The 26,244-nt window shown below is 44.3% G+C and overlaps 1 protein-coding gene across 1 annotated transcript; it reads left to right on the top strand.

Moving 5' to 3' along the window:
• The first annotated feature begins 14,299 nt into the window (after window positions 1-14,299).
• Window positions 14,300-19,100, top strand: LOC310787493 (uncharacterized protein). The gene is made up of 5 exons (XM_083648928.1): window positions 14,300-14,482; window positions 14,582-14,654; window positions 15,105-15,188; window positions 16,104-16,451; window positions 16,713-19,100. The coding sequence occupies exons 1-5, from the start codon at window positions 14,480-14,482 to the stop codon at window positions 17,102-17,104; spliced, it is 900 nt and encodes a 299-aa protein (XP_083505054.1). The 5' UTR covers window positions 14,300-14,479; the 3' UTR covers window positions 17,105-19,100.
• Window positions 19,101-26,244: the final 7,144 nt, after the last annotated feature.

The following is a 26,244-nucleotide window of genomic DNA, read 5'->3' on the forward strand; positions in this document are numbered from 1 at the left end:
ACCACGCCCCCAGCCAGGCTGAGCCAGCTAAACCAGCATCTATGACGAGACGTGGGCTCAACCTATGGGAAGAAGAGGCAGGTAGGGAGGGCCCGTAGCTCACACCAGTAACCCCCACCCACTCCAGTGGCCAGGCCTATGCGGGGCACAAAGAAGAGGGAAATATTAGTTCTGGACAGTTAAACAACAATTAATCTTTTACTAAATTAAGGTACACTTGTACAGCAGGAGGAGGGCAGAACAGCAGCTTATGTTCTGTCCAAAAGAAAAGGCACAATTAGCCACAAACAGAATCATTTGAAATGCTTTTAGCCAATTGCTACACTTACCAAAAGCAGTTAGCATAGAGATATGGACAGCTCCGTATACCCAGACCCAGGACAGATACACAGTAGGCTATGTTAGCCTGCCCAGCCTAAAGGACCAATGGCTTGAGGAAACCAGAAAACACAGCATGGTCAATGGCAAGTTGGGTTAGGTGGAAAAGTAAAATGTGACATGCTACACTTATCAATGCAGGTAGCATAGGCATGTCTGACCCCTGTATGCAGCCAGACCCAGGAGTCTGCACAGTAGCCGGTCTTCCTCCAATGGGGGTTTGGAGGGGAAAAAGCCAGCCTTACGCCATTGTCTGCTTGGAGGTTACTTATCCACCTTATTTTTGAATGCCCCACTGTAAAAAGAATCGTGGGTACAAGGTCCGGTTTAACGTGACTCATTGTTGCCGCTTGCCATTTCCTTTGTTATACTCTGGCTGCAGACCCGAATTATAAACCGGAAGCTGGAGTCCGTTAAAAGTTATAAATATAGTCACGTTATAAACAACTAACCAACGCTGGAGGTCCGTATGGAAACTCGAAATGTGTGTTACTCGAAATGGTTAAAAGTTAAATCAATTTGGTGGCGTTTTACTGCCATGTAACATAGCTAGCTAGCCGCTAACATTAGCCACAGTTAGTAGCCGACTACCCACAATGCATTACGTTATCCCAGCACCCGAACGACACGGCTGTAGAGCAGAATGGCTCTGCTGTAAAAGGGTAAAATCCTCATAGACTTTTTTTTTGTCGGGGGCTGGGGGGTTATCTAAATTATTGGTTACACCGGAAATAGAACCCATAGTTAACGTAAGGCAAAATGGCCGCCAAAAATAAGGTGGATAGGGGCAGACCAAATTGACTAACCTAGAGCACCTGGTGTGTTTAAGTTAGTGGGCGGGACCCACCGGTTTAGGTCACCCTGCTACACATTGTATCTTAATTACTCAAAATATAAGGTGACTAAGCATGGCAACCATATTACAGTTTCGGCAACCAAATGCCGATGGCTAGCGACTGCGGAGTGGCTCTTATCAAGCAGGGCTGCTGCTGCGTCGGGGAGATGAGAGACGGGCAGAGAGTCTGTGTGCGATATCAGCTTATTAAAATCGAGTTTCGGGTTTTAGGAATATTAGAAACGTTTATTTTGGGGTGCACGTTTTGCTGTTTGCTGTCCCTATTTTTTATGTTAAAATGTGGTTGCCACTGAGGCAACCAAAGACCAAGAAATGTTTGACTTTTTTTTAATTAATGGTTGCCAAGGCCAAGTGGGCAGCCGTTAAAGTCGAGCCCTGGTGTCGGATCAGGAATCGGTATCGGAGGCGGATCGAAGCATCCCTACAGCAAACAATGGCAAATGTATCATCTAGAACAGCACAAACTCAATCCAACTGTAATGTGTGTGTGTCGCAAAGAGGATTGTTCATGGCTCTCAGACGAAAGTGTAAAGCGAAAAAATCAGATTGAAGCAGCAAAAACAGGTCTTCAAAACGCTTCAGATGTTTATCTAACCTCTGGGCCTGGTCTTATTTTAAATGCAGGGAGAAACAGAATTGGTTAGTGTGTTTATATTGGAAAGATTGCTCTCAGCAGTAAAAGAGACATGAGGATGTGTGCTTGGCCAATGGAGATTATTGTCTTGGTAGAGATTCACAAAACTGGTTCAATCTGGAATAGTAATGAAATATTGACAATATAACATAGCCTACTTTTTCACAAGTTATTAAAGGACGGCTTTACTGATTTTCAACCAGATTTGTATCATTACAATGTCAGTAGTATGATTAGATGGGCAGCCTTTACCTCCCCTCACTAAACCCTCTTGGCTGTACTCCCTTATCATTCACATTTTTAGTACACCGCTCTGACGCGTTTTACGTCACGACCGCGTCAGAGCGGTGTACCACACATGCGGAAGAGCTCTAGCTTAAAACTACAATTATTTTGTGTGTGTGCCGCCTCTAGGGGGCCTCCACGCGCCTCCACAGCTCCAAAATCAAAACACTCCGTCAGCCATCTTTTCTGCACCGCATCGGTCTGGAGCTAACTAGCTCACCACGGCTCAACCATGGCTGAAGGAAATATTTCTGGTGAAATTGAAGAGCTTGATATGGATGAAGACGATTTCCAAAGTGTGCTAATAAACTCTGACATTCAGGGCTACTTAACGCCATATGAGCCAGACTACAGTGCCGAGGAATTGCGCCGTATGGAAGGAGAGGCAGTTGAACAGGCCGCCGGAGACGAACCAGAGGCCGCCCCGAGGCTCGCCGTGCGGGGACAAATTCTGCATCGTGCCGCTGCCGATGGATCGCTCTGCTACAGCGAGAGGCCAATTTCTTCTTGAAGAAGTCACTGTGTAAGGTGTGTAAGGTTGCATCAAAGTTTTGTACCATAGATCGTAATTTTACACGAAATTACAATAAAAAAGTTGAACCAAAGATGTATCTGTTTTACTTTGTTTCGAACTCAAGCTCTCACATATTGCCCTATCGCTGCCAGAGCAGCGCCACTGGATGAACACTCATTTTACTCCAAAAATTACCTTTTTTATAAAACCAACCATCCACCAGCAGGTGGCATGGTATGCATGAGAACGGCGCGGCACCCAGCAATCGCTGTGATTGCGTCACGTCCGCCCGCCATCATGCAATCACTTCGCTTTTCATCCAGCTCACTGCTGGACACGCGGTGTTTTGCTCCAGGATATGCTAACTAAAGTTGCTTTCTTAGCCGAAGCTACCTCCGTCTTGACAGCCCACATCAAAGACACAAACCATCCCCACAACAGCCTGTTCTCCCTGTTACCTTCAGGGAGAAGATACAGGGTTCCGAAAGCACGCACAAATCGCTTGAGGAATAGTTTCTTCCCACAGGCCACGAGACTCCTTAACATACACAAATAGTGTAGTAGCCGTACTGTACCGCACTGTAGCTGCTACCATTACGTATGTCTAATGTTTAACTGTATGTTTAATAAGGAATATGCTATCTGCACCTGTATGTCAAATACGCCGAATTTAGAACGCCGAGTTTAAGTGTATATTTAATAAGGAATATGCTATTTGCACCTGTATGTCAAATACGCCGAATTTAAAATGTTTAAGCACGTCTAAAGTATGCTCATGACATGTGCACCTATGTGCAGTGAATATGCCACTGTCTCTGACTTGTCTTATCACTATACTGCCTTATTGCTTGTTGTGTCTCTTGTTGTTTTTGCACTCATATGCCCTGTTATATTTGTACTATGTTGTAAACGGAGTCCACGGCACAAGAATTTCACACGTGATACTTGTACCATGGAGTGACAATAAAAATCTTGAATCTTGAATCACCAAACTACAGCCGTTCAGCGGACGAGACCCAGACAGGCATCGGGGCTCCGAACCTGTCCTCTTCGCCTCGGGCGGCGGAAGTCATCGAAAGCTAAGACTGTTTTCGCCTTCTATTGTTAGCTCATTCTGTCTGCTAAGTATGGCTTTTGCCGCCGTGCAAATAGCCTCAACTAGCGTATTATTAGTCTCGCTAGCCAGCCTCTCTTCCTTTCTGTCAGAGAGTCTGGCGTCGCAGGTTTCCATTGTGGGATTGCGAAAAAAATGCTCTGTTTGGGTTAACCAATCAGCTTCGTCTTGGGCGGTGCTTAACGTTAGTGCCCTTGGAAAATAGTTTCGGGGTGGAACTTGTGTCGGCGGAACATTTAGACGGGAGGAGAGCGCACAGGCATAAAGACAGACTGTTAGACTGTTAGACAGCAAATGTTCTAAACATATTCTCTGGATATCTTTACAACCATCCACCGAAAGTGCCGAGCAGGCCTTCTTTATTGCACAATCCATATCTTCTTCAAAACTTGCCATTTTCAGCATGTAGCAACGAGTTAGCCCATAGATTTCTGCCGTTAGCTTTCTACGCTAGCTAGTTAGCGTTGTTCGGCGGCCGGGAGCATTACAGCGACACACATGCCATGGGAGCGGAAGCCGCTCTGATTGACATATGGTCGGAGCCAATGACAGAGCGTGACAGAGCTTGCAAGCGGGGGAGCGGATATCCTGCTGCCACCGAAACAGCCGCTCGAATGGGAGAGCAGCTTTAGAGCAGGGGCGGGCTGATCCCCGTGCCTGTTTCCGCGACGCCAGACTCTCTGACAGAAAGGAAGAGAGGCTGGCTAGCGAGACTAGCGTATTATTGACCTTCTCCTCGGCATGAGGAGTTTTCTCTGAGACTACAGCTTCGCTAGCCGCTAGCTTCAGCTGCGGTTATGCTCGCTTCCCCGGGTGTTACCCAGGGTGGAGGCTCGCTTCACAGGTGTGTTAGCTTGCGCTGGTCTCTCATTTCATTACACTAGCCTCAGCTGGTTGCTAGTCATGCTTGTTTTCCTAGGGATAGACAGGCTGTGTTAGCTTGCCTCCCGCTCGGGAAGGCAAGCTTTCTCCTCGGCATGAGGAGTTTTCTTGAGACTGACAGCTTCGCTAGCTGATAGCTTCAGCTGGCGGCCCCGTGTGTACTCAGGGTAGAGGCTTCAAGATGGCCGTGCTGCGTCATAGAGGTTCGCTCTTCTTGAGGAGGACATTCCTCCCAGCGGTACGCCTCTCGAGAGAAATGTGTCCGTTGAATCTCTCCGGCCTGTCGTGGGTGAAGCCCCTGCTGCTCAGGGCGAACAGGGCCAGGTCCGAATTAGACGAGCAGTCTCGAGTTAGAGCGGGGCAAATTCCCCGGGTACGACCCCTTAGTCAAGACCGCCCAGGAGGAGGTTCCCGATAGGGAAAACGAACAAGCCCTTCAAGGGAGCAGTTTCGTGGGGTGATGCCCAGGGCCGCAGCTAAGCTGGGCATTTCCTGGGCTGAGCTACCCCAGCCCCTGCATCAGTGCTACAGGGGTGCTCTTCAGGCGTGGCAGGCATCTCGCCCGCCGCGTCGCATGCCGGTAACATGGCTCCTTGGTCTACAATGGACATACCGCCCCTTGCTGGCGCTACACGTCCAGCAGGGGCGTCAGCTCGCCAAGGTCTGGGCTCAGTGCCAGCCTTCGGCTTGTAGCTCTAAGGACAAGCCCTTGGTGCCCAGGGCCCGGGTTGCTTGGGAGCTCTCCTTGGGTCCCATTCCCTTTGCTGGGGCGCCCCCTGCAAGCGCAAGGAGCCTGACAGGGGGCCCAGCGCACCTTGGTCCATGGCCACAGCCTGGCCTCGGTTGGCAGCGCTCAGGTCAAGCCCACCGGTCAGCTCGCCAAGGTCTGGGCTCAGTGCCAGCCTTCGGCTTGTGTCACATCTGACAGGCCAAAACTCATTGTCTTTCATACTCATTATGTCATCTTTCCAAAAAAGGCCTTTTCACTGTTGCTTTTGACCTATAATATTTCTCTCTCTCTCCCCCTCTCTCTCATCTATTTTAATATTTTCTCTCTTTATTAAGTTGTTTTATCCTGCATTTGCAAAGTGTCTTTGAGCATGGTCAAAAGCAACAGTGAACAGTCAAGCACTATATAATATATATTACATTACTAAACATACAATAATGAGTATTAATGTTCTGTAATTCTACTTATATTCTAATATTTCTTATATTTCCATTCTTATACTTATTAAACAATAATTAGAGAGAGAGTCCATGATGATGCCAGCCTTAAAATGAGATATTCCCTGTAAATCTGGCTTCAGACGGGCAAAATTTCAAATGGAAAACGGCCAAATGTGTGTCTCCTGCAGAAGTAGTATGATGCCAGTGCAAGGCCGTAGCGGCAATATACATTGAGAACGACAAATCCCCCCCCCAATATTTAAGCCTGATAAAATGTGTCCCTCCCAATAAATTGTGGTAAAAAATAAGAAAACAGAGATTTACTGCGCAATACAGCTGTTCGTGGCAATAACCGCGGAGCCAGCGCTCCTAGGCAGGCCCGGATTGGCCATCTGGCAGTTCTGCACTGCACTGGGCCAGCCTATTTTTATAGAGGGGTTCTCTCCCTACTGGCAAGTGATTATAGAGCATGGTGTGAGAGACGGACCTCCCCTCTGCTCAAAGTGGCCTGTTCCATCTCAAACACCGCGGAAGTTCAAACAATGTCCTTGCACGTCAATATCTACAGGTAAAATGGACATAAAACAAAGGTCTTAACATTAGTCTAACACGCCTTTATATTTATAAAGCCTTTATGTTGATGGCCATCACAAAGGAGATACTTTATTTTTCATTGGACACGGACTGCATCATTGAGAACAGCGCACTGATGTGACCGTCTGCTTCTGATCTGGTAGGACATGCGATTGATATTTGATATATACAGTACATGGCTTTGTTAAGACTGCGTTGCTTAATGTGCTGTGTGTTTTGGCTGGGGTGCCATGCTCATGTCTGCGTGTGGTGTGAATGTGTCTGTGACTGCCTTATTTCATAACGATGTGACGATGTGCCTTGTGGCGCTGGGCAGTTAATTGTTTTGCGGCTGGGGATGCTGTGTGTGCTACGCATTGTGTCAAGTGCTGCATCAAACTTGGACTGTTGCTAGCTAGACTTACATCACTGTAAAATGGAGCTAGTGGCTATGACAAAATCTAATCAAATGGGGGTCTGTTGCCCTGATGTGGACTAAATTAGGGGGCTTACTCCTTAATATGAAAAAGCTTGATAATCACTGCCCTAGGGAACCTATCTCTCTATCCATCCCCGTCTGTCACCATTGACAGCACCAGATAAAGTGTTTCTGGGCAAGTAAGTGGTGCTGCTGTCTAAGTCGCAAATCTCATACAAAGCTGGTTGAAAATAGTCAGTGTTCCTTTAAGCAAGCAGCATTCTACCATAAAGTGACATGTATGAAGAACATGTAGGGAGACAATTGTTTTTCATCATTGTACAGCCACAGAGGATATTAATGTGGTGGGTGTAGTTTTTCATAGAGCTAGCCTGTTCATTTTGCTCTCAAATGTACCAAAATGATGCATTTTACTTTAAAATGTAGACAATCTTTCTCCTGGGGGGGGGGGGGGGGTCTCTTTGTTATGGAGTTTTGTAGTCATGTTGGAAAATGTGCACCAGTCTGTGTGTCTGATTAGGGGCAGTTAATTAATTCATACTGTGAGCTGCTGTGCTTTTCTTGATGGCTATTGTTCTATCCTTATTGATATGTAAGCTGCTACCTTGTGTTGATTTGTTAGTCACTGACTAGCTATTTCAGATGCGCTCATCATCAGGGCCGGATTAACACAGTGTGATGCCCCAAGGTGACCCAGACTTGAAGTGCCCCCCCCCCCCCACACACACACACACACACACACATACACACACATACAAAGTGAAATTTACTATGGCAATAAATACCACCGATTTACATGACTGTATTGCTAAAGTAGAGCCTCAACACACACATACCAGACACAAGACACAATGGGCTCTATTCTCCCACAGGCCATCGCCGCTATTACGGGCCTTAACCGCAAAAAAACGTGCCTTGCGCCTGTTTCGGCAAGATAGCAATAGGCTTTAGGCTGCCAAATGCGCTTTAGGCCGAATGGGCGTGGCGCAGTCCCAAAGTGGGCGTGTCGGCGCTAAATACCAGCCTAGTGATATCTTGGGACCTGGCCTACATTTAGCGCTTTGCGCTTTTGAAAAGCAGGCCTATTCTGTGCCTTCACTGCTTCTTCTCTGTCACCCTTCTCTCTCTCTCTCTCTGAGTTCCCAGCATGCATTGTGTTTCTTCATTTCGCTACTAAATAGCCACCAAATGAGCCAAAATAGATATAAAAGGTAGTTCTAAATTAATGTGTAATGGTAACACAGCCTGCCATTGTCAACATTTCAATATTGGACCAAATAAAACATCGAAATGAAAACACCACCCTATGTGAAACATATATGTCCTCCTGGGCCTATATATACCCCTTGTCGAGTTAACGTGATTTAGAGAAGTAACAGCGGAACGCGCTTCGGAACGCGCTTCTAATGGCATCTGCTATACTGTGATGTCCCTCCAATAACTTGGCCCTATTTCACATTTAGTTTTACAATAAAAACACATTTATGCAATGACTTGACATAATGTAGGGTATATTTATGTGCATCATCCTTCCTGCAGCAGGCGAGAGAAAATGATATCTTTCTGGACAAACTTTCACCAATCTAATAGGCTATATTTTTCTAGCTGATGCATAGAACATTATTTTCACTTTGATCTTGCTATAGTGTAGCGTATTTACATGCTTGCAGTAGGCTATTTAAACTGCAGTTAGATTGGTTTGAGAAGCATCATAATATGGAATAATAGCCGATATATGGAGACAGACGGGATGAAGGGAGGTGGGGGGGGGGGGGGGGATCAGAGGCTTGGGTTTCGTCTGGTTTTGCGGGACCAGTGGAATTGGAGCTAAAAAGGCAAGCGTGCCATTCGTTTATTGCACTTATCCAATGAGCATGACGGTGCATAATTTTACGCCTAAAAGGCGTGGTTGTATGCTTTGGGCTGCATCTAGCGCCAGCACGACGATATCAAGTGCGCCTGTCCACGCCCACTGCTTTGATCTGCGCCTGCCGCTCGGCCTAGAAACTGCGCCGATGCAATGATAGGGGCCAATGTAGATGATGTGGACTAACATCATCACACATGAATACAATTGGGCTAATTTAATTTATAAGACTCTCAGCTTTCCAGTCACACTTAATTTCTGCAATTCCAATATTGTTTAGGGGTCCTATATGCAGAAATATTCAGAATAGGCAAAAATAACACATTTATAATGCATGCATTTTTTTTGAAGAATAAAATGGATTAGCATAAAGTGGGCATGTCTGTAAAGGGAGACTGGGGTACCAATAGAACCCATTATTATTCAGATATCTTGAGGTGACAGGTCAAGGGACCCCTTTGAATATGGCCATGTCTGTTTTTCCTTTTCCAAAATTTTGTCTAAGTTTGGAGCAGTATTACCCCCTTGCTGACAAGCTAGCATGTCTTAGTTGGTATCACTGGATGCCTTAGATCTTCTAGTTTCATATGATATCAGTAGCTTTAAAAATGAGCCCGCTATAACCTGGGCAGGGAGGGAGAGGTGACATGGAGGTGAGTGAGAAAAGGTGAATAATGACATCACAACAGTCTAATCTTAATGTTAATATTCCTCTAATCTGGCAACAAAGTGGCCAATTTTTTGGGGCGGCGACCCCCAATGTTGAATTGGTGGCTATGGCCTTGTGCCAGTGCCTAAAGTTTAAGCTCAAACACAGCCTTCTTAGGCTGTGTCATTTCGGGTTCAACTGCTCCACAGCGCCAGATGTATCGGTTCGGTGCTCAGTGGTGTGAGGGTGTATTGAAAGTTAACAAATTAGACCATCGGCTGCGCTTCCTTGAATATCGTGGATATAAGACTCGATCCAGTTGTTGTAGCCCTTTTTTTTATCCTGTACACATTCATCTGCCCATTTATCGATGTGATCAAACGAAATTGGTGTGACAGAACTCAAACTTTTGGTCTACTGCTCCCATGTTCAGACAGGGGTTTGGATGAAAGTCTCGTTGCGTTCCCAACCAGCGGGTGGCGTCATCCCAAGATGGCTGTGCTGTGAATAAGGTCCATGGGAGTGAATGGAGCGATTTCCCCCATGATGGGCGTGACCTATTTCATGCAGTCTCTATACCTTTAATGCAGTAAATGTAGCACTCATTGAAAATGGAGTTTGTATTTGTGCACGGAGAAGAGATGTTAATGCAGGAATAGTAATGTAACCATGAGGAACAAGTGCTGAGCTAGCTATTCCTGTGTTATTCTAACATTATGCTCCACACCCAAACATACACAGTGTAACTTGACCACAAGGAACCTCAGTAAGCATATCAGCGGTCTGGTGGACACTTTCACCTCTTCCTATGAGCACCTACCTCAAATCTAACACACACACACACACACACACACACACACACACACACACACACACACACACACACACACACACACACACACACACACATAGGGGGGATGGGGGTCATGGGGCATCAAGTGGCAATCCCACCATGGGGGTCCGGAGCCGCAATGTCTCACCCCCAAATGAGCAACACAGTCTCACAGACAATTGTAAAATAGCAACGTTTTAGACCATGAAAAATGTATCGAAGCCCCGACCTCAGAAGACCCCCCCACTAAAAACATGCAGAAGATCGTCATCGTCATCCGACCAGTGACGACAACATCCGAAGTTGGTCCCCGGGCGCTGGAAAGAAAAAGCGACCACTGCTCCTGGCCTGCCCCTTGGAGGAAAGGATAAGCCTGGATGGGTTAAATGCAGAGGACAAATTTCACCGGCCACCGTCAGCATGAGTGTGTGTTCGTGGCCGCATGCATGTGTTGGGTGTGTTCGTGTGACAATAAAAGACAGGCTTGTCCGTCTACTAACTGTGTTTTTTAACTGTGTCAACATTGCTATGTTACAATTTCGGCTCCAAAATTGTAAAATGGTTCTGAGATTTTAGGGTTAGGGTTACGGTAGGGGGAGGGGTTAGAAACGGAAAATCTCCGTAAACCACGCCCACCCCTGTAGAAACATACGTTACCATTTTACAATTTCGGAGCCGAAATTGTAACATAGCAACGTTGGTCCAAAAACCTTGCTATTTTACAATTTTTTTTGGAGATCGGGTTGAGAGGTCATGACACACACACACACACACACGCACGCACACACGCACACACACAAGATTCAAGATTCAAGATTCAAGTTTATTAAGTGTCCCAGAAGGGCAAATTGATTTGCAGCAAGCATAACAAACACAGAGACATAAGGCACATGGTATCACATGATTCAAAAAACATACAACAACACAGAGCAGCAGTTTAAAATGCACAGCAGTAAAATGCGAGTAAAACAGGCACAGACAACAGTTGAATGTGCCCAGCAGTGCAAAGTGCAAGTAAAGGCTAAGTGAGGCTAAAGTAATCGCCCTGACCCTCAGCACAACACATTTCAAGAGGATGCTACAATGTATCGTTGTATAATAAAAACGCAATAAAACAATAAAAGCACCAGGCAGTTCTGCAGACACACACACACACACACACACACACACAGACCAGTCGTGCTAATGAGTAGTTTCACTGTTTGAGAATGTTGTCCCCAGGGGCGTTTCTAGTCATGCATTCCTTTATAACTGGGGACTGGTAATCTTACGACTTCAAATTCATGAGCTGGAACGGTGACGTCATCAGAGCTGGTACAGTATTTCCCATTCCAAACTAGTAGCCTCAGAAGCCCCGACCTCAAAAATCCAAGATGGCTGCGCCGCGCAACAACAGTAGTTATAATCGTAGTAATATTGTTTAGCACTTCTGTTTTGTTTGTGTCTCATTAAATCAGCTGTACACACAGCACTGCCTAACTTCTATCTGTGTGGACATGAGGCTGCAGTGTTTGTGTGCGCAAAATGCCACGAAATGCCATGTTGTCAATTGTTATTGCTAACAATGGCTAGCGACTGGATCTGACCAATGAACAGTGAACTTCCCAGCTCAAGTTTTCTGCAAATGGAATGCTAACAAAACGGATGTGACATATTTTAGCCTCAACTTCCCAGTTATTTTGCGATAAAGGACATTATGCGCCATTAGCCCAGGGACCCAGACGACAAAATCACTGTGGATAGGGGTAACTGTCTGCCTTTCCGAAACCCTGCCACTCCGAACGTTAACTTCCATTATTCGGACTGGCGGTCCTTCACCTTTTTTTTATAGGTCCCACCATTACGAAAATTCCTGCCTTCATTATTCGAAATGTCGGCCCTTCCTCTTTTTTCTAAAGGATCCGCCATTCCGAAGTTTGGATATTGTGGAATATGGCACAAAAGTGGAGACATTTCAGTCGCACACTGCGTGTCTCAGCAGCATGTGTGTGTGCTGCTCTCTAAGCAGGGTGTGTGCGTTGTGCGCACCATCCTATAGAGACACATAGCCTATTACTAACTTGCGCATTGTGGAGTTAGAACAACACGTCTTTATTTTAATTTTGTTGGGCTCCACAATCATTTCGAGGATTCGAGGCAACCCATTTAGCAGCATCAGAGAGAGAGAGAGAGAGAGAGAGAGAGAGAGAGAGAGACTACAGAAGTTTAAAAGTCCAAACGAAAATATTTATTGACGAAAACGATTTTAATCAATTCCATAATTCAAAGTAGATTTTGGGAAAGATGTAACTTTCACGGTTTGGTTCACAGTTCAGGTTTGGTTAATATTTAGACACCAGATATATTATATAGACACAAGAAATCACAGAGTGCAAGCTGCAGACCGCGGCTCCGCCCGAGTATCCTACTTTATCTGACACCCGGCCGGTTCAGCACCCTGGACAGCTGCCTGAACGTGAACTGGAAGTCAAATCAAGTTCGGAGTGGCGGACCTTATGAAAATCGGAGTGGCAATATTTCTGAGTGTCGATATTTCTGAGTGGCGGAACGTCGGAGTGGCAGCACGTCGGAATGGCGGCATGTAACCGTGGATAGGGGACACAGCAGGAGCCAGGAGGTAGGAGCTTATCGCTAATGCACGGTGGCTCAGTGGTAGAGCTGTCGCCTCACAGTCAGAAGGTCCTGAGTTCGATTCTCGCCTGGGACACTGTGGGCGCTGTGGTTGTGTTCCCCCCCATATCCCCAGTGCCTACTGCCCAGGTGGGGTATCTCGTCGTAAGGGCCTTTCTCTCTGTGTGGAGTTTGCATGTTCTCCCCGTGCTCCCCCAGGGGGTTCCTCCGTATATAACCCCCCCACTAAAAACATGCAGAAGATCAGATCGTCATCGTCATCCGACCAGTGACGACAACACCCGAAGTTGGTCCCCGGGCGCTGTACGAGAAAGCGACCACTGCTCCTGGCCTGCCCCCAGGAGGAAAGGACATGCCTGGATGGGTTAAATGCAGAGGACACTTTTCACCGGCCACCGTCAGCATGAGTGTGTTGTGGCCGCATGCATGTGTTGTGGTGTTCGTGTGACAATAAAAGACGGGGCTTGCCCCGTTACGAGAGTAATGAAACCCCCTCTGGCCTGAGAAGGGGGTGATGGCTTGAGTGTGTGTGTGTGTGTGTGTGTGTGTGTGTGTGTGTGTGTGTGTGTGTGTGTGTGTGTGTGTGTGTGTGTGTGTGTGTGTGTGCGCATGACAAAGAGCACTGTGGATAGGGGACACAGCAGGAGCCAGGAGGTAGGAGCTAATCGCTAATGGAACCCCCTCTGGCCTGAGAAGGGGGTGATGGCTTGAGTGTGTGTGCGTGTGTGTGTGTGTGTGTGTGTGTGTGTGTGTGTGTGTGTGTGTGCGCGCATGCGTGCGTGTGCGCGCACGCACACAAACACACACACACACACACACACACACAGTTTGACCCCAGCTCAGGACCATCTGCAAGACATGCCAGAGACCTTTGTGTTAACACACAGACATGGCCTGAGTGGGCTAATGTCGTGCCTGCACATGTTCAGGTGTAAACCTGATGCTACAGCAGGCGTGTCCAAAGTCTGAACTGGGGGCCAGATGCAGACCTTTGACCAATCTTAAGTGGCCCTCAGCTTGTCTCTCAAAATATACTATATGTGTTATTGGTTAATCAAGCAAGTTCACTTTGTGTTTTTTCAGTTCATTTAACGATGAGAGCACTATCATACAGTTTGTAGACAAGCACAAAGTAGGAACAACACAGGCAGAACTAATGTTTTCAGATGGTAAACAAAATCCTTAGAGTGCAATTGTATTGTATGTGATTTTAATTTTAATTTGTATAACCCATATGATACAAGAAGCAGCTGGCCGGCCCCCTGGTAATTTCACAATATCTAATCTGGCCCCATTCAAAAAAGTTTGGACATCCCTGTGCTACAGCTATTCAACATGGTGAGGAAGAGTCTGTCCCACACATAAGCCCCTCCTCCTTGTCGCACATGGCACAAGTTAGCCTTTCTGTAAGAAAGCCACGCCCCAAACTCAATTGATTGGTCGCCGCAACTAGTAGAGTAAAGAACAAGGAAAGAAAATGTGGTTTAGATTAGGGTTACGGGCGTGTGAAAAGAGTGCAGCTCAGTGTGCGCTCAGTCCTGTGCCTCTTTGTTTGGAAGGAAGCAGACAACTTTCTCTGATGTTCATTCTATTGGAGAAGGCCTTGACTGGATGAAATAAGCACATTTAGCAGATAGTCTATTCAGAGGAACATCATGGTAATTATAAACAAACTTGTTATGCTTCATGTTGTGTTCATTCACTTCTCTGTTTTGATTTGATGTGGTTCATCTAATCTGAAAAATATTGATTTAAAGTTTAAGGGATTGAGCTTCACAAGGACATACTGGGTTTCCATCGTCTGGTTCACTTCAGTCGTCGGCAGCGACGGTGAGTGTTTTTCTTCAGCCGTATGACACACAAAAAATTGGTAACATTTTACAATAAGAGTTAGAGTTAGGCGGCGTTAAGGTTAGTTAATGTTTAATAAGCATTAGTGAATGCTTAATGTAGTAAGCATTAGTTAATGCTTATTAAGCATTAGTGTACAAGTGTTAATGACCCTTACCGTGTTACCGAAATGTTTGGCATGATTTAAGAGTTTGTCAGAAATTCTTATTTGTTTTTAGTTTTCAAATCCACATCAAAATGTGGATTTAAAAAAAGTTATTCAGGAGGGAGGAAGTCAAGTTGTGTCTTGCCCTCTGTAAGAGAATAAATGTGCAAACAGTAGGCTAGAACAGACATGAAAACAGATTCATGAGAAGATGGGTGTGTGCTGAATGTAATTAATCAGACTGTCTGGCCTCGCTCTCTCTCTCTCTCTCTCTCTTAATACAGACATCCATCTCTCCAATGTAACCAGAGGCCTGAAGCTGGAGACCACCCCTCAGATTGCTTTTCATCAGCCGATTGAAAGAAAAGGTTGGTAACACTTTACAATAAGTGTAATTAATTAAGGGTTACAGGCAATGTACACCAGATAGGCCTACGTTATGGCTGCGTTGCGGATCCAGCAAAACTGACGGATCGACTCTCGCCCATGTTAATAGATGGGCGATACATGCGGTACGGAACAATTACGCACAGGTCTGTTCTATTTTTGTCGGCTCCCGCATACGTCTGACAGATTACATGAGTGTGGGTCTGTTCGCAGTCGTACCAGGAGCCGTACCGCATCTGTTCCGGAGGCGGTGTACATTAGTCCTAAAATGCTTCATGTAATAGTTTATGGTTAGTTAATGGTAGGGTGAGGGTTAAAGTTACTAAACATTAAAGGGTTAGTTCATGTTTAATACGCATTAGTTAATGCTTAATGCTAAGCATTAGTTAATGCTTATTAAGCATTACTGTACCTAAGTATTAATGAATGACCCTTATTGTACAGTGTTACTGAAATGTTTGGCATGCTTTGTTTTTAGTTTAGTTTTTTCGAGGACTAACCCTTTGACTTTTTGTGTGTTGATATTCTTTAAGAAAGGATGAAGCTCATCAATATGTGCATTTAAAAAAGTTATTCAGGAGGGAGGAACTCAAGTTGTGTCTTGCCCTCTGTAAGAGAAGAAATATCCAAACAGTAGGCTAGAACAGACATGAAAACAGATTCATGAGAAGATGGGTGTGTCCTGAATGTTGCTCTAAAAGAAATGAGTTTAATTTGAGGATTAATTCATCAGACTGTGTGTGTGTGTGTGTGTGTGTGTGTGTGTGTGTGTGTGTGTGTGTGTGTGTGTGTGTGTGTGTGTGTGTGTGTGTGTGTGTGTGTGTGTGTGTGTGTGTGTGTGTGTGTGTGTGTGTGTGTCTCTCTCTCTCTCTCTCTCTCTCTCTCTCTCAATACAGTCATCCAACTCTCCAGAGCACTCAGACACCTTGAGCTGGAGACCAGCCCTCAGGTTTCGGCACAGTGTGGTAAGAACGTGAGTCTGGAATGTGATGCCAGCTCATCAAGCAAATTGGACATCAAGAGATTTTTCTGGGTGACATCTAATGGATTAAACCTGTGTGAAGATGACAAACTTGACCGCAAATATGTGTGTGAAAGCAAAGCAGAACCTCACAACAACAAGCACCAACACAGGCTCACTCTGACACTCACCAACATGATGCCAACCAACCAGGGAGAGTACTTCTGCAGACTGCGCTCCAGTATCGGAGTAGAGACCAAGAAAACCATTGTGACACTCGAAGGTGAGTTGACTCACCTTGGTTTTATTTTTTATATATCGGGAAAAAAATCTGCCAGTGGGCAGTTAGCAGATTGTTTCCACATATTTTGGAGGGAAAATAAAATATGATTTTACTTTTTTTTTGTAAACTTACATTGCACAATGCACACCTACAGAATCAGGAAACTGAACATATAAAACATGCAGTGAATATAAAATCAGTGAAAATGTCTGATAGCACTTTTCTTGACAGTCATCATTCTAAAACTGTCCCTCTTTACAGAATGCTCTGGAAGTTTTGACTCCTCCAGCAATCAGTCTCATGTTTGGTGTCAGTTCCATGGAGTTTACCCTGAAGGGACGATCCACTGGGAGCAGGGAAGCTCCAACCTAACAGACTCAGCCACCATACAGACGGAACAGGACCAACATGGACTGTACAATGTGAAGAGCACCCTAAATATCAAGTCTGGAAATATGAGCCAGCCTTACACGTGCTCGCTGTGGATACCTGCTACCATGAAGTACTCCAGTCACAAGGTATATGTTACGAAGGCGCAAGTCCTCCAAACACCACACCAACCAACAACAACAACACCATCATCAGGAAGCAGCATCAGACTGCAGTGGATCTGTATCCTGGTGGCAACCCTCATGGCAAAATGCATCATGTAAAAGGAACTGCACAAACCACGCAGATACCAGGCATGAAGAAAAGTTCTAATACTGTATGATCAATTAACAACAAAACACTGGATTATTTGGATTTGGTATACTGGAACTTTTGTTTCCAATCATTTAAATTCCAACTGCTATTTGGAAATGTTGTACTGCCATCAAGTGGGAAAGTTTGATTTTAAAGCAGAGTTCCCGACGGGCTCGGGCTGACAATTTATGCTAATGGATCGGGCCGGGTCAAGCTCGGGCTCAGCAAAAAAAAAAAAAAAAAGGCATTTACAGTAGGCCAGGTTGATACTCTCTCGTTATTCTTTCTCACTCTCTTCCATACTTACACCTCCACATATGCACACGCACACTTAAGAGTTCAGTTTCAGCCCAAGCCCGACGGAACCCGACCCAGTCCGATGGGCTCGAGTCGGTTCGGGCTGACAATTTATGCTAATTGTTGGGGTGGGGTCGGGCTCGGTGGGTGATGGGTCGGGTTTGAATTTTCAGGCCCGTTGAGAACTCTATTTTAAAGATGCACTGAAATGTCTTTGCAAAGCCCTATGACAAGAATAAGCAACTCTGATGGAAGGTGGAGACTGGAGCAGCTGATTTGATTGATTAGCACTTGAAGCAGAGAGGAAGTGGTCAGTGAGATCTGCTGTAGTGTTTGATTGGGATGAAAAGCAGACTCCGCCCCTCGTGGCACAAGGTTTCAGAGCCCTGGTGCAGGTCTGTGCATCTTTGGAATCAGGCTTGCCCACTTGATGGCAGCACAGCACCTCTCTAATAAGATTAAATATTAAACCGGACGGACAAACCCCGTCTTTATTTGTCACAAACACCTTTTGGCATGCACACACTTGGCCTTCGCCTTTGACCCATCCTGACTCGTCCTCCACCATGGTTCAGGCCAGGAGCGGTGGGCAGCTGCAGTGAAGCACCCGGGGACCAACTTCTTCCAACCGCCGCTGGTCAGATGACGATCTTCTGCATGTTTTTAGTGGGGCCTTATGGAGGAACCCCCGGGAGCACGGGGAGAACATGCAAACTCCACAAAGGCCCTTTTGACGAGATAGTCCACCTGGGCAGTGCACTGAGGACATGGGGGGAAGACCACACCTTCAGCGCCCCAGGCGGGAATCGAACCGAGGACCTTCTAGCTGTGAGGTGACAGTGCTACCACTGCGCCACCGTGCCCCCCAATCTGACAGAGATACAGTCTGACAGCTTATGTGCTTCACTCAGAGAAAGAGACGAGCACTGCACTATTCCAGCATTATCATCCAGAACTAATGAGAATAAACAGAGACTGATACTACTGTCACATTGTATATTTTTCACTTTGAATATACATTTCTTGAATGTAATGTTTTAAAAACAGAAAGACTGAAATTGCTTGTGTTCATTCAGTATTGTATTGTATTACCGGTGAAACGCTGTGCAGAGATAATCATATGGACTGTATCCACCTTATTTTTGGCGACCATGATGCACCATGGGTGCTGCTTCCTTCTGCTGTCCTCTTCCCCCGTTACGTCTAGCTTGACACAACACAGCCCGTCTAATATACTCGTCTGTAAACGGTGCAGCTGAGCTGATAAATGCCGACTTGTAACACTAAGCCTAAGGATGTGATAGATAACATCATTAGGCTACATTCCCAAAACGAGTGTTATTTTGTGACGAGCAAACTTTTAACGTCAGAGTTCGACAAGGAAATGCGATGCGAGGAGGCACGCGCTGCAGTCATGGGCTGCAGTGCAGCGTCAAGCCAGCGTAAACACAGCTGCTCACGTTCTAGACCGGATATTGCTCCCAGAATTATTTTACAGCGGGGAGCCTCACAAAAATAAGGTGGATAAGCCTGAAGTCTGCATGAGGACATACATGTAAGCTGTGATACTTATGTTGTGAATAATTATACCTGAATAGACCTGCTTACTTACATATTCTACCTCATTCTGTTGTTCGTTTAGCATAGCATACTTGTTTAGCATATGTTTAGCATAGCATACTTGTTGCTTGTTTAGCATACGTTTAGCATAGCATACTTATGAGATATATATATATATCTATACTAATGAGAATAAACAGAGACTGATACTACTGTCACATTGTATATTTTTCACTTTGAATATACATTTCTTGAATGTAATGTTTTAAAAAGAGAAAAACTGAAATTGCTTGTGTTCATTCAGTATTGTATTGTATTGCCGGTGAAACGCTGTTTATATGGACTGTATAAGCCTGAAGTCTGCATGAGGACATACATGTAAGCTGTGATACTTATGTTGTGAATAATTCTACCTGAATAGACCTGCTTACTTACATATTCTACCTCATTCTGTTGTTCGTTTAGCATAGCATACTTGTTTAGCATACTTCTTTAGCATAGCATACTGGTTTAGCATACGTTTAGCATAGCATACTTGCAGACAGTCTTGCTCAATTGACTGACGGTTTAAAGGCCGGCTTTTCCGTGGGTGATATGAATATATATTAAATCTCACGCCCCTAAGGTTTTCGAATCCGTTGAAATTTTTGAAATTGGAGGTTTACTCACAGAGATATCAACCGAAATCCACTCTGTGTGTGTGGGGGGGGGGGGGGGGGGGGGTGCGAGAGGGATATGTGAGAGATGCTTGATATCTCTGGGAGTGAAGCTCCAATTTCAAAAATTTCAACGGATTCGAAAACCTTAGGGGCGTGAGATTTAATATATATTCATATCCCCCATGGTAAAGCCGTCCTTTAAGTAGCCTAATTTTCAGAGGAACTTACCTTACCTTATTATCAGTAGCCTACTGTTCATGCTAATGTAGGATTAATGATGTAAGCTAATGTTGGTTAATTATTGTGTGCTAATGATAGTAGCCTAATTCAGATCGCTTTATTGGTGTATGGACACAGAAATGTTGTAAAGTATATGTGCAAACAAGAGTAATGTTACTTATCTCAATATACAGTGTAGGCCTACTTAGCTATTGTATGTCATATAACTGTATGTTAATAACTGTCATATTTGTTATATTTGGATTTACATTAAACTCAAGACCATTTATTTGCTTATGTTTATTTCAGACCACACTGTAATATCTGTATGTTCAACTCAGTTCATGGAAATATTGGGACTCTCAAACAACAAAGGATTATCTGACAGGAATAATTTCCATATTGTACCACCAACCCATACCAGTTGACTAAATACATTGTATCTTAATTACTCAAAATATAAGGTGACTAAGAATGGCAACCATATTACAGTTTCGGCAACCAAATGCCAATGGCTAGCGACTGCGGAGTGGCTCTTATCAAGCAGGGCTGCTGCTGCGTTGGGGAGATGAGAGACGGGGAGAGAGTCTGTGTGTGATATCAGCTTATTAAAATCTAGTTTCGTGTTTTAGGAATATTAGAAACGTTTATTTTGGGGTGCACGTTTTGCTGTTTGCTGTCACTATTTTTTGTGTTAAAATGTGGTTGCCACTGAGGCAACCAAAGGCCAAGAAATGTTTGACTTTTTTTTATTAATGGTTGCCAAGGCCACGTAGGCAGCCGTTAAAGTCGAGCCCTGGTGTCGGATCGGGAATCGGTATCGGAGGCGGATCGAAGCATCCCTACAGCAAACAATGGCAAATGTATCATCTAGAACAGCACAAACTCAATCCAACTGTAATGTGTGGGTGTCGCAAAGAGGATTGTTCATGGCTCTCAGAGGAAAGTGTAAAGCGAGAAAATCAAATGGAAGCAGCAACACTGACTTTCAAAACGCTTCAGATGTTTATCTAACCTCTGGGCCTCGTCTTCAAAACGCTTCAGATGTTTATCTAACCTCTGACGCAATGACCGCAACTCCCTCCCCATAAACAACCAACATACTCGTATGTTTCATGTACATTCTCTTGAATTGAAAGTGAAACATACATTAGACATTAAACATACAAGAGAATGTATATTCGGGACGGGAATGATACACAGTCATTCACTTTCACTTTCAATTCAAGAGAACATATGTGAATCATTCCTGTCAAACTTGCATGATTCATGTACTTTCTCTTGAATTGAAAGTGAAAGAAGAACAATGAAGAAGTTATCTGGAAGTCAAAAAAGAAAAAAAGAGGATGAGGAAAAGGAAAGCCAGACAGTGGAGCAGAGAGGCCTACTGATTAAGCAATTACATAGTAGGCTACTGAATGCAGACTGACAGCTTGTGAATCAGTCCAGCAAGATCGGACACAAACGCCAACTCCAGGACTTATTCTCTCAATCAATAAGCAAAATGGCAATCTAGATCTACAACAACCCCACCCACCCTCTCCACACAGCAAATAATTAACTTATCATGATCAATACTCCGCTTGATCTGACGACTCACCCAGTGATCTCTGCAGCGTTTTTGTCCGTCCTAGGCGTTGTTGTGATCGAAATAGTGTGCAAGTCAGTCCTAGAATGTAGCTCCGTGGGGGCCAAGTGGCAGCATGTTTTCCTCCATGTAAATAGACAGTTTTATTCCCGTTTTCGATGCATATCGTCATAAACTGTTCCCTAAGGAACGATCAGACTGCAATTCTTCCCCAGGCTCTTTTCACTGGTGGTTGCAAGCATCCCACTTTTGCCTGTCGGGTCAGTGAGACACAACTGACCCGACAGGCAGAAATGGGATGCCTGGAATTCCTGGCATGCCTGTAACAAGTACTGCTGGCGCTCTTTACCGCTGTAAAGAGACCGGGGGACAATTGCAGTCTGATCGTTCCTTAGGGAACAGTTTATGACGATATGCATCGAAAACGGGAATAAAACTGTCTATTTAAATGGAGGAAAAGCATGCTGCCACTTGGCCCCACGGAGCTACATTCTAGGACTGGCTTGGATGCTATTGATCTCAAAACAACGCCTAGGACGACAAAAACGCTGCGGATAGCACTGGGTGAGTCGTCAGATCATAATTAATGTGAGGAGAGGGCTGCAGGTTAAAAAAAAACGAAATTCTCCTTTAATACTCTCTTTGTAAGCGCTACACGGCGGTAGCCTACGCCTAATATGCTAGCTCACAATAAGCAAGATGCTATTCGCACGGATGCAAGCTAGCTATCTAGTCACAACTGAGAGCGGCATCCCTCAAGTCAAGTCAAGTCAAGTTTATTTGTATAGCACATTTCATACACAGAGGCAATTCAAAGTGCTTCACATAAAATGGTTGACAGGAAAATAAAATAAAAGAAGACAATAAAATGGACATTTAAAAGCATCACAACAAAACTTAAAAAAAAAAAGTATAAAAAGTGCATTAAAGGAGAATTTCGGTTTTTTTGAACCTGGAGCCATTTCCTGGCATTAATTATGAATTGGCCACTCACCTAGCGATGTCTGCAGCGTTTCTGGGCGTCCTAGCGTTGTTTTGAGATCAATATCGTCCAAGTCAGTGTAAAATGGAGTTGATTTGGGGCCAAGTGGTAGCCTGTATTTCCTGCATCTAAATAGCTATTTTTCTTCCCGTTTTCGCCACATATCGCCATAATCAGATCCGTCAACATCCAGCCGAGTGTTATTTCACCCCAGGCTGTTTCCTGGACTGCACACGGATCAAATTACCTCAAACGTGATCTAGGTCACCAAGTCTCGTGAAGTCCCGCGATACTTTCCTGTCGACTGGCCAAATACAGGCAGGACGCTTTGCGGTCGTGGTTTTAGCGTAACCTATGTGGGGTTTGGCGTAACCTATGTGGGATTCGAAATAACGAAGGTTATGCCAAACCCCACATAGGTTACGCCAAACCCCACATAGGTTACGCTAAAACCACGACCGCAAAGCGTCCTGCCTGTATTTGGCCAGTCGACAGGAAAGTATCGCGGGACTTCACGAGACTTGGTGACCTAGATCACGTTTGAGGTAATTTGATCCGTGTGCAGTCCAGGAAACAGCCTGGGGTGAAATAACACTCGGCTGGATGTTGACGGATCTGATTATGGCGATATGTGGCGAAAACGGGAAGAAAAATAGCTATTTAGATGCAGGAAATACAGGCTACCACTTGGCCCCAAATCAACTCCATTTTACACTGACTTGGACGATATTGATCTCAAAACAACGCTAGGACGCCCAGAAACGCTGCAGACATCGCTAGGTGAGTGGCCAATTCATAATTAATGCCAGGAAATGGCTCCAGGTTCAAAAAAACCGAAATTCTCCTTTAAGCAACAGGCGCAGCAGTTGCAAAAAGAGCTAAAAACTTATAGAGGACTCATTGGGTTTGCATAGTAGCTGTCAGCAGTTAAAAGCGATGGTAAACATAAAAGTCTTTAGTCTATTTTTAAAAGTAAGTAAGGTTGGGGCAGATCTGAGTTAACACTCTCAGACCAACGTTACCCCGGCCGGGGTGAACGCAGCCAGCTACACAGCAGTAGCCTAAGTACAATGTGCTAACACACAAGACAAGATGCTATTGCACGGATGCAATCTAGCTATCTATTCAATAACTGAGAGCGGCAACCACTCGAGTTAAAACTCTCAGAATTGCCCTCTTTATCGTTACCCCAGCCGGGGTGAACGTAGCAAGCTACACGGCGGTAGCAAAAATGTGCTAACAACACAATAAGGCAAGGTGCTCTTAGCTTATGATGAGCTGTCCGTCGCCGCTGGTGAAGAGATGCAGGATCGGGTCCCCGAAGAATCTCGTCCACGTAAGCCTTGTTTAGGTGGGCAATAAAACAGAATTAGCTCGGCTTAAGAGCGCAAACGTTGAGTTAACACACGGAGCTCAGGGCTGGACTGCAAAATAATTCTACCGGTGCATTGGCCGGTGGGCCGCTGGCTAGTGGGCCGGTCAGGTTAGGTGAAAAAGTATGTATTATGTATTTGATTGGGCCGGTAGCGGCCCATTCAGGCGTCAATAATGAATGATTCTGGAGTGAGACCGGCCCTCTAACCAATCAACGTTGGTCCACGTGGGTCTGGGCCGGCCGTCAGCGGCCCATTCAGGCGTCAATCATGAATGACTCTGGTCTCTGGAGTGAGACCGGCCCTCTAACCAATCAACGTTGGTCCGTGACGTGCAATTGGGCCAGCCCATTGCAACTGTCTGTCACTTCAATCACAGTGTTTGAAAAGTGGCGCTGCATCATGGCACCACGTCCACCTAAACGGCCTGGTGGAGCCGAAAATATTCGGTTGCAAAAGAAGAGACGCCTGAAAGAAGATGCTGCCAAATGTTTTAAAATCACTGACTTCACATCGACGTCGTCGTCTGCGTCTCACTCGTTTGAGGTAAGTGTGGCAGCTAGCCTATTTGAATTTGACCAAGCGATAGGATTCTGGCTTGTAGCCTTGATGCGGTACACGCCAAACTCTATTAGAAAATGTGGCAATTTAACATACTGCCTTCCTTGATATCGGCAATCGCACCTACCTGGTAGAAAACTACCTAAAGGCCTTCACAAATTCGTAGAGCCTGCTGGTAAATTCGGCGTACATATGATCGGCCAAGCACTACTTAATTTCAACAAAATGACAACTTTTAGGATTGGTGCACACTGCTAGGTAATCGATGAGTGAGCTAGCTAACGTAACGTTATTCATGGTGGTAGCCAGGTGGGTTAAACGGCAACAATGACGTTATGATTTTCACGTTTTTATAACGTTTAGATTAATATCTAAACTGTGCTTATTAGAGTAACTTATAAACAATATTTCATTTCCAATGACTTGCTTGCTTGCTCCATCAAACACAGGCATAGAATGAGTTGAGTTGTAACAGACTATGGGGAAAGATACATCAGACATACATATGGGAAATGTTTGTGTGGCTATATTATGTCCAAAGTAATCTACTCTCTATATTTTTTGGTTTTGATTATCTAAGTTTTAGTTAAGTTTAGTTTTATAGTTTCACCTATAACAATACTGATTCCTAGTGGTAGGGACGCCAACATGACAACAATCAATACACTTGTATTTTATTTTTATTTATTTTTATACATTTTTCATTTTCAAACAACACATGAACAAAAACAAACAGCTCAGACACATGAAAGGGAAAAAAGACAAAGGACAAAAACATACATACATACATACATACCAAGAAAATAGTCATTGCTCATACAGCAGAAAAGGATACATTACAGTAAACAAAAATTTAAATCCAAAAAAAAATAAAACAAAATAAAATACAAAAACATTTCCTCAGCCTATGTCCATTTAGCTCCAACCCTCACCCCGACTCAAAGTTTCCCACCCACGTTCATAAATTAAATTCTGTTTTTTATTTCTATTAATATCCCTTTCAAGAATCCACTGAAATTTTAGAAATGTTTTGAAACGTTCAATATCTAGTTGGTATCTTTTCATAGCTTTAAATATATATGTTTTCCCCATCATAATTACAATATTATTTAGATCTTTTCCTTCTTCATCATCCCTTAAATCCCCAAACATTATAGCTAGAGGACAGCTATAGAAATGTGTGCTGTAAACAGAAATCCATTCTTCAATTTTAATCCAAAATAATGCAACTTCCGGACAATACCAAAATAAATGTACATCACTCTCCTCTTCCTCCTCACAAAATCTACACAAGTCACACTGTTGGATGCTCCATTTTTTAAGCATCTTTTTCGTAGGCAAGTACCTATAGATTAATTTTAATTGTAAAATTCTAATGGATACATCAAAAGTAGTTGTGTAAATACAAGAAAAGGCTTTGTCCCATGGGATACACATGTCCAACATATTCTCCCATTTTGACTGAATGGCTACCGGTGCTGCACATATTTTTTTAAGATACATATGAAACTGATACATTTTCTTATTTATTTTTTTCTTATTTATCCATGTTGTATCCTTTATGTCAGGGCAGCATACCATTTGTTTTTTATTTAATAGTAGCTTCCTTTTCCAGGTCTGAGGTATAGCTGCAAAAAGTTGATTATATGTAAAGGAGTCACAAGCGTTACCATATACTACTGTGAAATCGTCATACAACATGATTTCACCCCCACTATTCAAAAGATCATTCAAAAATAATATTCCTTTTTCAAACATTGATTCAATAAACATAGGTGTATCCTTAACTAAAATATTTCTATTGTACCATAACAATTGGCTCTGAATTTCACAACATGATTCAGGTTGATGATATTGGTATTGAAGCCAG

This window comes from Poromitra crassiceps, assembly GCF_964638095.1.
Source record: "Poromitra crassiceps genome assembly, chromosome: 13".
In the NCBI taxonomy this organism is placed as follows: domain Eukaryota; kingdom Metazoa; phylum Chordata; class Actinopteri; order Beryciformes; family Melamphaidae; genus Poromitra; species Poromitra crassiceps.